This window comes from Neophocaena asiaeorientalis, unplaced genomic scaffold (assembly GCF_003031525.2).
Source record: "Neophocaena asiaeorientalis asiaeorientalis breed wild unplaced genomic scaffold, Neophocaena_asiaeorientalis_V1.1 scaffold30, whole genome shotgun sequence".
NCBI classification, from domain to species: domain Eukaryota; kingdom Metazoa; phylum Chordata; class Mammalia; order Artiodactyla; family Phocoenidae; genus Neophocaena; species Neophocaena asiaeorientalis.
Window position 1 is genome coordinate 9,019,815 of NW_020174923.1, and position 15,138 is coordinate 9,034,952.

Sequence of the window (15,138 nt, forward strand, 5' to 3'; positions counted from 1 at the left end):
CCACCAGGGAAGCCCTGGGGTAACTTTTATACCAAGAATTGCTTTGTATTTTAAGAAAGGAGAAAGATAATATCCTGAAATCGAAACTCAGTATTCAACTTGTAGCTCCCTCTGCCTATAGCCTCAGCTGTCTCCATCCTGTCATTCTGGGAGCATCTCCTGGGAGCTTGTCAAAAGCGCAGACTGTTGGGCCCAACCGCAGACCTGCCGCATTTCTCCTGATCCACTGGCAACTCGGGTATGGTCGCGTTGGGGGAGCACTGGTCCACGTGACATACCACGTGACAGGGAGGATAGTGACGTTTCTCAGGACTCTGCATTTTACCAGCCATTCCATATCATGCAGAGATTGCCACCTTCGGTAGCCTCCAGGATTTACTGTTAGAATGTCCATGCTTCGAAATGACTTCTAGTTGGTTAAAGGAGTTTGGAACAGCACAGGCTACAAATAGCTGAAGTTTGAAGAAAAAAATAGGTACATATATACATGTATATTACATTTCTAGTAGGGAAAATTAAATTCTTAGGGCTAAGGGAAACAAAGTAGTAAAAGGTAGGTTATGTACACCCCTTTTGTCCTGCCTCCCCCTAAATGATGTTATAGGGCACCATTGTCTGCTTTGGGAATGGTGAATCTGATACATTCGTGTTCCCTCTCTTTCTAGCTTCAAAATCTATGCAAGAAGGCTGGGGCAGCGGCGGGGACGATGCGAACCTCGGTGCCGGTCAGTGGGAAGACGAGGACGGGGGCATGTGGAACAACGCCGCTTCCCAAGAAAGCACCTCCTCCTGCAGTTCCTGGGGGAACGCCCCCAAAAAAGGACTCCAAAAGGTGCGTGCGACACTAAAGGAAATAAACTCTAAAAATCAGTGGTGGTACTTAAAAACATTCAGTTTCAAGGTGGTATCTCCAGGTAATAGTGACAGAGAGATCTGAGGTTCTCAGAGTGCTCTCAGGACCCTGGTGGCCCTGAGGCCCTCTCGGCGGGTCTCTGCCGAGCGTAGAATGGGGTTTTCCAGAGACTACATGCCATTGCTGTCACAGCAGAGCGAAGGCAAGAACAGATGGGTGAATCCAGGTGCTTCTGTGAAGCTGGACAGTAGGGAGATGTTCATTCAGGTACGACAGTGCCACTCTTCTCACTAAAAATTTTTGTTTTAAAAAATATAATTATTTTCCATTAAAAAACATTGTTATATTAACATATAATGGCTTTGTTATGGTTATCTTTAAACAAATTAATACAGTTTTTTTAATTTCTCAGTTTTAATTTCTAATACAGTAAATATCAATAAATACAACCCATATAAACAAAACTTCTTTAGGATCCTTGGGTTATTTTAGTTTTTGTTTTTGCGGTACGTGGGCCTCTCACTGTTGTGGCCTCTCCTGTTGCGGAGCACAGGCTCCGGATGCGCAGGCTCAGCAGCCATGGCTCACGGGCCCAGCTGCTTCGCGGCATGTGGGATCTTCCCGGACCGGGGCACGAACCCGTGTCCCCTGCCTCGGCAGGCGGACTCTCAACCACTGCGCCACCAGGGAAGCCCAGGATCCTCGGTTTTTAAGAGAGGTAATGGGGTCCTGGGAGCAGGAAGTGTGAGCACTCCCCAGGGAATCAGTTCTCTGCACCCAGATGCACAGCCTCCAGAAGAAATCAAGGGAGGTCCACAGCACAGATGCGCACCAAGACAGCTTCCAGGTAGATCACGAATTCAAACATGAAAGAGAAAAATGTAAGAGAATTTTAAAAACTATCTTGGCGAGGAAGAGGCCTTTCTAACTATGACCAAAATCTAAAAGCCATGGAATGAAAGGCTTATAACTTCAGTAAACATAAAAACTATACCTGATAGAAAATTTCATCATCAAAGTCAAAAGACAAATAACAAACTGGAAAAAAATATTTGTAAGTCATAGAGAAGACTGACCTTCCTGATAAATAGAGAAAGATCCTAGAAACTGTTTTTTTTTTTTAAACCCACCGGTAATCCAGTAGACAAAAGCGAAGAATGTAAGCAGGTGATCCATGGAAAAGGAACACAAGTCACTGTTAAACGTGTGAAAGGATATTGAACCTGACTTGCAGAAAGAGAATTCAATTTAAAACAACATGAAGAAATGCCATTTTTCATCTCTCAGCCCAGCAGAAATCCAAAACACGCTGTCTTCACAAAGCTGTAGGAAAACCAGCACTCTCATACATTGCTGGTGGACGCGTAAACTAGTGTAACCCAAATGGAGGGCAGTGTGGCGTCATCTGTCAAAATTACCGATGCGTCAGCACTTTGACACAGACCTTCTACTTGTCAAGGGACAGCAAAAAAATGGTAACTTAAGTGCACATCGATGGGGTAACTAGTTAAATTATGCTACATCCGTATTATGAAAAACTAAAGTTTTTTTTAAAGAAACTAAACATTGATATGAAAAGATCAGTGAAATATATTGCTAAGTGAAAGGCAAGATACAGAGAATCTGTGTAGCACAAGCCCGCTTTTGGGGGGCAAGGGGGAGGCAAGATACAGAGAATCTGTGTAGCACAAGCCCGCTTTTGGGGGGCAAGGGGGAGAGAAGAGAAAATGGGCGTGTGAGTGTGAGGCACACACGTACTTGTAATGGCCTCTGTTGAATTTAAAATTCTCTGGAAGGATGAGTAAGGAGAGAAGAACTCAGCGGACGGGTCATGGGGCGGGAAGAAGATGCTTCCATTTGCCCCTTTTTTCTGCTTTTGAATCATGTGAATGTATTATCTGTTCAAAAATTTTTCAATTTGAAAACCATTCAATTAGCAGTAAGCAGAACCCAGAAACTAAAACCACGGCTTTTTGCTCATAAAGAGTAGAAATGATTGCAGACTTCAAATTAAATCTTTTCACAATCAGGCTGGCAAATAATCCTGTTAATGATGGGACCAGAAACACCAAATTGATAAGTTAAAATATTGTATATTCTTGGCAAACCTGGCTCTGGCCACAGAGTAATGATTAAAATCACCTCTAGAGAAGCCACTTGCTTGAGGAAAGTGAGCCTGTTAGTTTACAGTCACCCCACATGCTCCGTCCTGTGATCATGGCAGGCTCAGTTTTGAAAGCACTGTGAAGAATACTTTGTATATGGTAGTAACGCATTGTTAGATCCCCCTCGTTGCAGAAGAGCAGGAGATTCTTGAGGGGTCACATCTTGACGCTCAGCCCTTCCACGGTGCCCTGCTGCCCCCTCTCCGTCTCGTTGCCCTTTCCTTTCCACTGGACTCCCACCTTTTGTCTTCATCCTCTCCCTCACCGCCGTTTCCCCACTTATTTTTTTTCTCCACCCTACAGGCCATAAACGATGAATACTTAACAAAATTAATAGGTTTTTTTGATCCCTTTCATCTTGTCTTTTCTGTTGGAGTGAACACCCTGTATTTTGTCATCTTTTAGAATAAAGCTTATAAAAGGGCAAAAGCCATAAAAGCCATGTAATTTTTAGTAAACTTTATGTGGTTATTCTAGGGTCGTGTTCGGGGGAGCACTTCTTATGATTATTTGATAATGGAAGCGGTACATATTTGTGATGAACTAAGTTCATTCTCTGGAGAAAAGAAATAATTTTCTTGCTTTTTTAAGTCCATAAATCGCACACATATGCCAACCTCAGAAGCGCCCTGAAGCATTTCATAGCACGAGCCGCCGGATGCTGTCAGGGCGATGTGGAGCACAGCATTGCTCAGCGGTAACAGAGAGACACTGTGACATGTAAATCAACATGAATTTTAGGCATCTCCCATTTCTGGAAGAAATGCATCAAAGCGTGGCTCATGGACTTTCTCCTTCCCACACTTGGTTCTAGGGCATGAAAACATCTGGCAAGCAGGACGAGGCCTGGATCATGACCCGGCTGATCAAACAACTCACAGACATGGGCTTCCCGGTGACTGGCGTCTTACTTTACTCCTCCCGCCATGTGTCCTGCCCTGCATGGCCCTGTTGTGTCCTGCCCACCTTTGTCATGTGTAACACGGAAGGAAGACTTGGGGGATTGAGATTGTTGGCAAAACCTAACTCGTAAATTCCCCTTTCACCTGGGCGCTTCTGCTTAGGGATCATTGCTTTGAACTACAGCAAAGATCCACATCATTTCTATCAAGAAAGGTGTGAGAACCTTTTCTTAGAATAAAAAATGATGTGTGATTTTTAATTTTCATTGGTTTATACAGCTTTATATTTTCTTTTCATTTATAATTAAAAGTGAGTTTTCACTCGTTTATGCAGTACGTTGACCAAGATCTCAAGAGAAAACTGGTATAAAGTACTAAACCCTCGTGTCCAGATAAAGAATCCTAACCAGACCTATTTGCTTCCTGAGTTTCATATCGTGTGTAGGGAGAGTTGGAAATCTTAGGGTCTTCTTCTGAAAATGCCTCCCGGTCTCTTCAGTCCCTAAGAGCCAGTGGCAGGAGTTCAGACCATGAGCGGTGCCTCCTGTATCTGCCACGTAGCCCCTTCAGTATCTGCCACATAGCCCCTTCAAATGTCTTCTTTCCAAATCTTTATTCAAATGAGTGTTTGCCTTTTGATTGCTGCAGATGTCCCTAAAGGATGGGTCTAGAGTGGCCCCAGACTGGAGCAGGGGACCACGTACTTCACGTGGGGTGCAGGCCCCTGACCCTGTGCGGGCGCGGCCGGGGGCCCAGCCTCCCCACGGGTGAGGTGATAGGCCCACACTGGCCCTGCAGTGCTTCAACACCATGCCCAGCCTGGTTTTGGCCTCCACCGAGACTAGTCTGTTTCAATCAGAGAGATAATTATCAAAATGAACCTACGTGTTTTGTGTTATGTTGTCTTTACATTTTTTGGTGAAAAGTAGTTTACAGCAGAGCCTAGAATCTGACTCTTACCGTGACTTCCTGCAGCTGCCCTGGGAGAGGTTTCACCCTGCTAAACCACAGAGTCAGAAATAAGACCCTCCTGGCACTGGACATTTGGGGTTTAAAATGTTAAATACAAGTTCTTCCCTCTAAAAATCAATTCAGTACATTTTCTTATTACAAGTATTTTTTATTTAGAAGACATTTCTCTCTAACCACACGGAAGAAAAGTATTTCTAGTTCCAAAATCTAACAATATTAGGTTAATATCAATCATTTCCCTGAGTTAATAGTGATAGAGCTCTTTACAAGCTTTTCCTTTTGTTAACACGCAGTCCTAGTGAAAACTCTGTTTCCCTCCACAGAGAGAGCCAGCTGAAGAGGCCTTGAAGAGTAATAATATGAATCTTGACCAGGCCATGAGTAAGTAAGATGACATACCTAAAGTACACTTTTTTTTAAAGGTACCAATTTGTGAGTTTTGATGTTCAGAGTTGTGGGTTAATGGCTGAATACCCGCTGGGGAGACAAGACCACCCGCAGGATGTGCACCTGCCACGGGGCCGGTCCCTCAGGGCTGGTGGGCACTGGGAACAAATGGCCAAACACCACATTGAACGACGTTTGCTTTTTCTGTTTTGGGGTTTGTTTGTTTTTTTTTTTGCAACAAATGGATGAATTTTTTCTATCTCCATCTATTTTGAGTGGGGAGATAGTGACCCTCTTGGAGAAAGGCACTGGGACCACGTGCCCACCTCATTGGGTGCTGAGTGAGCTGTTCTCGTGCCGCGCCCGGCAGGGCTTGCTCAGGGCCCCACGGGAGCATCGCCTGCTGGCTGAGAGACGAGAGTTACTGTCAAGGAACAAGCAACCCTAGTTCTGGAATTGCTTTAAAAATAATATCAATTATGTTAAATGTTTACATGTAAAATACAGCTGATTCCCATCATTCGTGGTACTTACGTCCTATAAAGTCCCTGCAGACACTGAATCAGGAAGTACTAAACCCTTGCTCCTCGGGAACATACAGGGTTGAGATCGTCTAAGCCTCTGGCCACAGCATTTTTGTCAACCAGTCAACACGTAACCTTGTTTTATGTGTGTTTCTGTTTAAAGACACGGTATTTAATATGTATTTCTCACAAATAATTATGTGCCATATTTCTTTATAATAAAGTATTAGCTATGAAGGGTTGAACATCCTCCTGACCCTGGATAATGTGACCATAGATTTTGTTCCCTTTTTGACTCACACCAATGCCGTGAGCTTTGCTTTTTTTAAATAAGTTATCATCTTGTGAATCCACAAATTTAGCCGCTTTCCATCTTTTCTGAAGCTTCATCTCACACTGTAGACATTACTTGAGCTCCCCCCACACAGCCTTATACACGGTGGTGACATTCTGTCCCTGTTCCGGCTGCACTGCCCTGTTCATCAGCTGAACTCAGCCGCCTGGGCAGTGCTGCTGCAGGAGCTGCTGAACAAAGCAGGCACCATGCAGCCTTCTTGCGCTTAGGACGCTAGACAGCACATTGGCTTGGGGACCATGGGGACCACTGTGATGACCAACAAAAAGCACAGAGATAGCCCTAAGTACACCACAAAAGGACACCTGTCGCTTTGTGAGAACCTGATCTGGGAATGTGTGTCGGGGGCTCAAATTCTTCACTGCCCCACGTGTCCACAAATGACCAAAAAGCGCCATAATATTGATTTGGGGGCTACAAGTATATTTTGGCAAGTAGGTGAATTCACAAGCTCGGAATTCACAAATAATGAGGATCAACTTTTTTTTTTTTTTTTTTTTTTTTGGGGCACCCGAGGATCAACTTTATAATCACATGCAAATGCCAAATGGGTGGTATAAGCTGCCAGGACAGAGGGAATCCGTGTGAGCTGGAGGGAGTTAGTCCCGCCTCCTTAGAGCCGCGAGGCGGCGCAGAGTCAGAGGGAGTGGAAAAAACACCAGTCTCTGAATCGGAAGAGCACAAGGACAGACTCTGTCTGGTTTGCATTGTACTGTATCCCCGACATTCGGACAGGTCCTTACAGCCAGTAGGGACTCAGCAGGTGGAAATCGATGGCCATGAGGCGGGGCAGCCAGGGAAGGGCCCTCTTTGGAAAAAGAGGCGACAAGTCCCAGGGGAGAGGAAGGGCCTAGCCCCACAGTGGCAGAGGTGGCCGGCGTGGCTGCGAGGGACGAGGAGCAGGGGCCAGAGCTAACCCGAGGCCCCTGTTTTCTGGGGGTGAGCGTCTCAACTCCTTCCCTGAGGGGGTAGGCTGGTGCCCGTCCGTGCTCAGAACTCACAGCCGACCCCCGAGGCATCTCGTTTCAAGCCCTGTTTCTGTCTGCTTTGCCCCAGGCGCTCTGCTGGAAAAGAAGGTGGACGTGGACAAGCGTGGACTGGGAGTGACCGACTACAATGGGATGGTCACCAAGCCCCTTGGCTGCCGCCCACCGATCTCCAAAGAGTCTTCCGCGGACCGCCCCACCTTCCTGGACAAGGTATGAGTTTAGGTGGCTTTTTGTTTTTAACAAGAGGTGTTTTTCGTTTTCACTGTGTTGGATTAAAAAGTTATTGGGCTATAATATTTAAGTGACTTTTACCCATTTTTCCAATATATATGAATGTTTAACTCAAAAGAGGTTGTGTTATAGTTCATATGATGGGACTAGGAATAAAAATACTGAAATTGAAAACTGATTTTCATGTTAGCGGGTGAGCTTGGCTGCTTCAATTTGTCCAATAGACGAGGGTCCATCAAATTTCTGTTTTACGGTCTTACTTTATATGCACAGTTCTTCCCACTGGAAATGATGTATTACATGTCTAATCTCAGGAAAAAGGGTCTAGAAGTGGTTAGGCATGGGCACCCATGTCTCATGGCCCTTGCTTGGATGGTCTACTTCAGAGAACATGCAGGGGTCTGTGGGAAAATCCCCTTAGATGTTTCAGCAAGTGTAGTCGCCGGTTCATTCCCCTTAGTATCGTCATGCTCCCTCTCCAGATTGGTGTGACCTCAGAGGGGGGAAACAGCATCCCGTTAAACTCAATCAAAATGTTCATCCTTGAAAAAAAAATGGAAGCAAGAAAGGACAAGTTTAAAGCAAACAAACAGACTAAAAGCAAGCTCATAGGAGAAGAGCTGAGAGTTCGTCTGTTCTCCGATTAGCAGCGTCCTCTGCCAGCACTCCACACAGTGGAGTCCTCGCCTTGCCCGGCGCCACTGTGCCCAGAGGAATCGGAATTTCAGACAACGATGAATCATTTTTGGACCATGTTTATTCTCAGATATTATTAGTAGTTTATCTGAAATTCCAGTTTAACTCCACACCCTGTATTTTTATTTGCTAACTGTGGGACCCTGACTTATTTCCGTATCTTTAAAATGTGAAATAGTACTGCAGGTTTGGGGACTTCCCTAGTGGTCCAGTGGTTAAAACTCTGCACTTCCACTGCAGGGGGCACAAGTTTGCTCCCTGGTCAGGGAACTAAGATCCTGTATGCCACATGGCATGGCAATCAATCAGTCTATCAATAAATAACTGCAGGTTTGTTGTGAAGTTAGATGAGATAAATTTACAAAGGACCTGGCACCCAATAAATGTAAAAAAATAATAATAACAAGATTTTTGTCTGTTTTATAATTTACCTTATTATTAGGTTAAACCATATGAAATCGCTGTTTGTAGGTCAAAAACATTTGAATGTCAGCAGATTTCAACCTAATGTATACCTAGAGCCTTGCTAATAACTTCTCAAAAGGAGCCTGTTTATTTGAAAATGGTTGTAAAGTGTTTTCCAAGTAAGACTTTTTACAGTGTTTGTCTCTCTTCTGATTCCTACCCATAGGCAGGGTCAGTAGTGATGAGAATATTATAAGCTGATATGTGTTTGTAAAATAATTGTTAAAATGAAAACAGCATCTTAATCCTGTTTCTCTTTTTTCTTTTTCCTCTCTTCCTTTTGACCATTTCTCCATTTTCCTGTCCACACATTTTTGATCTTTTAATTCTTTGTTCATCCGCATCCCTTACTGTGTCCCGGGAAACTTGTGCTTTGTGTGCGGACGGGCACTGCGCACAGCTCACGCTTTCTTTCCCCAATCAGGATGGCGGCCTCGTGGAAGAGCCCACGACTTCACCATTTTTGCCTTCACCAAGCCTGAAGCTCCCCCTTTCCAACAGTGCACTCCCTAATCAGGCCCTGGGCGGGATTGCCTCAGGGCTGGGCATGCAAAACTTGAATTCTTCTAGACAGGTAAGGCTGTTGGTAGAGGGCCACCGTGGTCTCTCTCACTTGCCTTTAAGAAAGTGTGTTTGACACACAAACCTTATTTTTAATTAATGCCTGCATTTGAAAATATAACTGAATATGTAAAGGAAGCTGAAATATTATAAGGATTTCCTTCCAAGTGATGTACTGCTGTCAAGAATTGAATCTAGTTCTTGAAATTTAACCATGTTATAGGAAATGCTTCAAAATTATATTTATTTTTACATGTAACCAAAACACCCTTGGTACTAAAGTACTGCTAGTGAAATGACATGGACCGCAGAGCCGTCTTCACCTGCCCGATGCGTTCACAGGTCCAGGCAGTGCCGTCCTGTCTCTCCTGACAGTCGAAACCTTAAATGCATTGATCTGCAGGAAAACACCATACTCTCCCCTTTTTCCCAGAACAGAGGTGACATCTCTTGCAGGTTCTCAGTGGTTTTCAGAGAGTGATGTTGGCACTGTTCCCTGCCTTTGACACTCTTGGGGGAGGTGAAAGTCACCCTCAGACGTCCCTGAATGGAGGGACCTGGGGTTTTGATCGACAGCCGCTTCGTGTCACTTCTCTCCCCTGGAATGAAATGATACGGAAGCGCGTCACGCTCTTCCCGTCCACAGAACTGCTCTTCTTGATTTTCTCCCGGGGGAGGCTCACATCACACAGCTCTGAGCCTTCTCTTCCAGCGATGCTGTGAGATTTGGGGTGGCCGGCGGCAGTTCTCAGTGGCGCCCCATCCGCGTGATCCTGGCCATCTCTTGTTGCCCACCGGGCTGCGGTGCCAGTTTCAGCTCTTCTGCGGTCGGGAAGTCAGCAGCCTGGCCGGCGGGCCCCGGGGATCAGATACCCAGTCAGGAAAGTAGAAAGAAGCACTCAAATATATAGTTCTTATATTTAACACAAAGTCAACTGCCTGGACTTGTTCACGTATTCAATTTCAGGTTTGTTGAAATCATAATTATATTTCCTTTTGGAAAATGTCCTGTTCTCCCAGGTGAGTGGTCCCCACACAGATGCCCTTTACCCCAGCACAGACGGTGCCCACACAGCCTTGCCTGCTGCTCCTGGAAGACGGCGGCCTTGTCGGGGGCACTTAAAACTGGCTCTGTGGGCGGCTTCTGTGATCTAAAGACAGAGGCAGGCTTTGCGGGCAGATCTCCTGTCATCTGTACCCAGTTCAGACAGCACTTCTCAAACATCCCCTCTGGTACACGTTGAGAGCGGCAGGAAGCAGGTGCAGCCTTGCCCCCCGCTTGCTCCCGGGAGACTGTGTAACGCGCCCTCCGCCTCCTGCAGACACCGAGTGGCAACCTGGGCATGTTTGGCAGCAGCGGAGCAGCCCCAGCGAGGACCATGCAGCAGCCGCCACAGCCGCCCGTGCAGCCCCTGAGCTCCTCCCAGCCCAGTCTCCGTGCTCAAGTGCCTCAGTTTCTATCCCCTCAGGTCAGACCCGCGTCCGCGCTACACTGAGAGCCGGTCAGCCCGCCCTGTTAACCTGTCCGTCCCACCCTCCTGCCCTGGGAGGCGTTTCCGGAGCTGCTCCCCCAGGGCCCCCGCCCCACAGGCCAGGGCTGGGACTTCTGTCCTGGTCTTGAGAAGATTACTTCTTCTAGATTGGTGGGAGAGGAAAGCGGCAAGTGAAATTGCTTGGGACATAAAAGAAAATTCTAAGAAGCAGTGAAGGACTGAGTAATGCTTTAGTGACAAACTAAATGTGACAATATATAATAGTGTCCATATCACAGACTTTTGAGTTAAGTTTATTCTTTAGTATTAGATCGTTTTAAAACAAAAGAGCAAATAGAATCAAGGAAAAGGATATTGTTTTGCATAGCTCTAAAGCATAATGTCAGCTTCTTCTCATATTAATATTGTTTACTCTTAGAACATTTCCATAATTTTTGACTTTGGACTGAGTTTTTAATTACAGTGTTACAGTCCTTACCGCTTAAAAGAATATTCAGTAATAGATTAAAATGGTAAATCATAGAATTCGCTGGACGTAATTACTCCTCCACAGTTGTTTGACCAGAGATCTGTGCACTGAGTTGAGATGGCTGAAATCTGGGTAAAATAATAGTGAAATGCATTAAACAGGGTACACTGGAAGCTGCTACTCAGAGACACCCTGAAATACAGATGCTCGGGTGAGACAGACAAGTAATTCGCCCCCAAGCAACGGAGCAGAAAGTAGCAGCTCTGCCTCGGCCGTTGCCCAATGACAGGAGGGAAAGCGAGAGACAAACCACTTCCACTCATGTCCCACTGCCCAAGCCTAGTGACGTGGCCACCCCAGCTAAGGCACAGGAGCAGAGACAGGTCCTGGAGACAGAGAGCAGCCTTCCGCACACAGCAAGCCAGCGTGTCCCGAACGTCACTCATCTGTGTGCCTCCCACGACTGTTACGTAATGTGTTTTCTTTAAGTTGACTTGCCTTCTTAATTTAGATAAATTTATTCTTAAAACTGAACATGTAAAAAAAAAAAACAAAAAAAAAAACAAAAAAAAACTGAACATGTCCCTCGTAAAGAGAAAAAGCAACATTTTTCTAATACACGTTAGACGACTGTAAAAGATACTCTTCTGTGCTCTACCTAAAACCATCTTGCGTAACTGCTGTGATAAGCGTACAGCGCACGCCGTGGAAAACACTGAGCTGGCCAGTGCCAAACCCCTGAAGGGTTCAGAGCAGTGAATGCCAGTTGGGCAGGGAGGCAGGCTGACCATTGCAGTCAGGGCGGGCTGGCCGGCCACACCAGGGCACGTGCCACATGGGAGGCTGGGCAGCCGGGCCCCCCGAGAGGAATGGCTGGTCCCACGAGCAGGGGGAGACCACTTCCCGAACGTGTCAACTTGAGAAGGGGTCCCTGCCTGCCCTGGAACAAGGCCCCCCGGTCAGATGGCTGCGGTGCCATCTGCTGAGCTCCTGCGGGGACTAGTCCAAGGCACCTGTGTGAGACGCAGACACTGGCCTCCTTTGAGGAGGCTCGAACTTCCTCCCAGAGACCACGCCTTCGCTGTCTCCCACCCTTAAACGATGCCCACTTAGCTTCATTTCGACAGAACGTGAAACCAGTTACCGATGGGAGTAACCCAGAGCCCTAGAAAGTTAATTCGTAACTAAAATATTTGGAGGAAGAAATCTCTTTCTTGCCATCTGCCTTTACCTCCCTCCCTCCCTTCCTTCCTTTCTTCCTCTCATATTATCCACAAAAGCATGTAAACTACTAATGTTAAAATGTCTGTAAATTTTTTAATGGCTTTTGAAGTTCACTGAGACAAATATAACTGTTATTTACTCAGTTTTGAATCTCAAAAAGCTGCACAGACAAGTAGATGTTTGAATAGAGAATCCATGTCTAATGGTGCATTTTTTGTTAACAGGTTCAAGCACAGCTTTTGCAGTTTGCAGCAAAAAACATTGGTCTCAACCCTGCACTATTAACCTCGCCAATTAATCCTCAGCATATGACGATGTTGAACCAGCTCTATCAGCTGCAGCTGGTGAGTGGGTAGATCTGCTCGGGTTCTAGGACAGAGGAAGAGCCTTCTCCCCGTGAGCTCGGGGATGTGCCAGCAACCTGCACGCCGACTGAAGAAAAGCAGTCGCTGTAACGCTTTTCTTCACATCAGGGAATGTCATTGAGACTTTCATGAAGTTTGTAAACTATTAAAAGAATTAGGAAGTTCTTCACTTAAGGGTGTGTCCACTAAGCTTTGTGGATTCTTTGGCCCTTTCGTGATCAGTCTTCCAGATCTGACAGTTAGGGTGTCTGTTAGCTCTCAGCCAGCCTTTCTCATCTGAACCACAGAACCCAACAAATCATTTCATGATTGTTCTCTAAATTCTTCCAAGGATGGTCTACACAGATACCATTCTAGAAGCAAAAGACAGAAGTTACTTCGTTACACACAGGAGATGAGATGCCTTAGAGATTAGGACTTGATTTTCTCAGAATCCCTCTTGAGGAAGGCTGATGTAGCCTAATAATTCTTGCAAGTGTTATAGTTTAACATACGTTGAATTTTTAATTTTCAGCAGTCTTACTGCTTTTACCATGAAATGCCATGGCATTGCATCCCTAGGCCTGAACTTATATCCCCTGAAGGCCTGGTATATTATTTCCTTCTTTAATACGTTGACACCTGATTTATTTAGAAGTCTTGCCCAACAGCTTCATCTCCTAGAAAATGACCAGGAGTCGTGAAGGGAGAAAAGCCTCCAATAGACAAAACCATGCTGTCAGCCTTTCCTTACGGGGGAGCCCTGGGCTCTCAGTCCTGACCCTTCAGCGTTTGTTAGACACACGTCTGACCGTCTGGGTGTCTGGTTCCAGGTAGTGGCCAGGTGGGCTGGGGGTGACCTAGGACAAGCCGCAGTGCAGTGAAGTACCCAGGGCCCTGGGCACGGGATCCAGGCCGGGACTGGACCTCACTCGGAAAAGGGAGCCAAGCTGCCTCACAGTCATGCTGTAAGGCCCCTGGGCGGTGTGCTACCGCCAGCGCCAGGAAGGGACCACCGACCTCAGCGGGGAGCAGCTGAGAAGCATGCTATTTAGAGCTGTCGCTGCAGAGGAAAACAGCCTTCCACTCCTTGATAACACAGAGGACGGCTAGATTCTGACGTGAGACAGAACTCGTTATCAGTCGTACTGATGTTCTGGAATCCTTTATTTACACATAATTTTTATTGACCTCTGTAGTGTAAAAGATACCAAGAAAATGTTGGATTATGTTTAATCTGCTCTGTTTTAAAAACAATGTACACTGTTTTAACATTTTTTTCTGGAAAACTTGGTAAAGTGATATTTCAGTACATCCTAAGGTTAAGTTTTAGAGCCTATAAGGATTCACTTAAGTATTTTATTCCTCTCTAATTTACAGATTAATGAGGCATTTCTAGTAGTATAATCTCTGCTTCTACTTGGATTCTATTTCAATAAATCTTCTTGCCCAAAATGTCCCAAAAAATCCATGTTGTAAAGAAAAAATTTACAGTATTCAGCCAACTTTCGAAACAAATGATCCGGCCTTCTGCCTCGTTGTGGGAAGAATCTGACGATCATTCTCGCTGGCTTCGTGGACGGGGTCTGTGTGGCAGAAGTGGCCACGTCTGGACCTCAGGCTCCCTGTGGACCAAGGCCACACGTGGCTCCTGGTAGCTACAAGCCCTTTAACGTGTATTGTTCTGTGGCCGCCGATCACTGCTGTCCTGCCACATGGTCTGAGCCATTCTGGACAACTTGCATCTTTATAAGGGGAAAAAAAATTTTATTTTCCCCTCATTTCTTTTTTATTTTTTAGTTTGTATGAATCGAGCAGAAGAATTTTGATCTCTCCATTAACTGAAAAATATTTGCTGACAGACCTCATTACCAGCACTAAACAGGGGTACTGACTGAGTTACTTTGTAAAGTCTGTGCACTAGGAAGGTTTTGGGAAGACATGTCTCCTTTTGAAATAGCTTCATACCTCACGCTGTGCTTAAACCACAGGATGGTAAGGGGACCGAGAATCTGTGCCTTTTTTGTTTTTTTACACTAATGTACAGAAGTGGAACCCTTTGTTGGGGCTTTCTTACAATCTACTGGACGCTTCTCTTTGTGTCTGTGTCCACAGGCGTACCAACGTTTACAGATCCAGCAGCAGATGCTACAGGCCCAGCGGAACGTTTCCGGACCCATGAGACAACAGGAGCAGCAAGTAGGCGCCCCCCGGGTGGCTCAGCCGGGTCGCTAGCTGTCACCTCCCCTGGCCTGTCACTTGTCACTGGCTCCTCTCTCGCTCAGCCTCCCGTTTCGAAGGCCTCGGCGTCACCTGGGCTGGGGAGGAGGGCGGCCCGGGCGGCCCTCCCGACCCGCTGACCGCACGTCCCCGCCCGCAGGTTGCACGCACAATCACTAACCTGCAGCAGCAGATCCAGCAGCACCAGCGCCAGCTGGCCCAGGCCCTGCTCGTGAAGCCGCCGCCGCCCCCGCCGCCCCTGCCTCTGCCCCCCTCTGCCCCCTCTGC

The 15,138-nt window shown here is 46.3% G+C and overlaps 1 protein-coding gene across 1 annotated transcript in view; it reads left to right on the top strand.

The window, feature by feature from the left end:
* TNRC6C (trinucleotide repeat containing adaptor 6C) overlaps positions 1-15,138 on the top strand; it is an 82,717-nt gene that overhangs the window by 47,843 nt on the left and 19,736 nt on the right. The window contains exons 6-14 of the mRNA XM_024760854.1: positions 666-832; positions 3,833-3,913; positions 5,216-5,273; positions 7,215-7,357; positions 8,964-9,113; positions 10,423-10,569; positions 12,511-12,630; positions 14,746-14,829; positions 15,011-15,135. Of these exons, the coding sequence (XP_024616622.1) occupies positions 666-832; positions 3,833-3,913; positions 5,216-5,273; positions 7,215-7,357; positions 8,964-9,113; positions 10,423-10,569; positions 12,511-12,630; positions 14,746-14,829; positions 15,011-15,135 (1,075 nt within the window). The remainder of the gene's footprint in view (positions 1-665; positions 833-3,832; positions 3,914-5,215; positions 5,274-7,214; positions 7,358-8,963; positions 9,114-10,422; positions 10,570-12,510; positions 12,631-14,745; positions 14,830-15,010; positions 15,136-15,138) is intronic.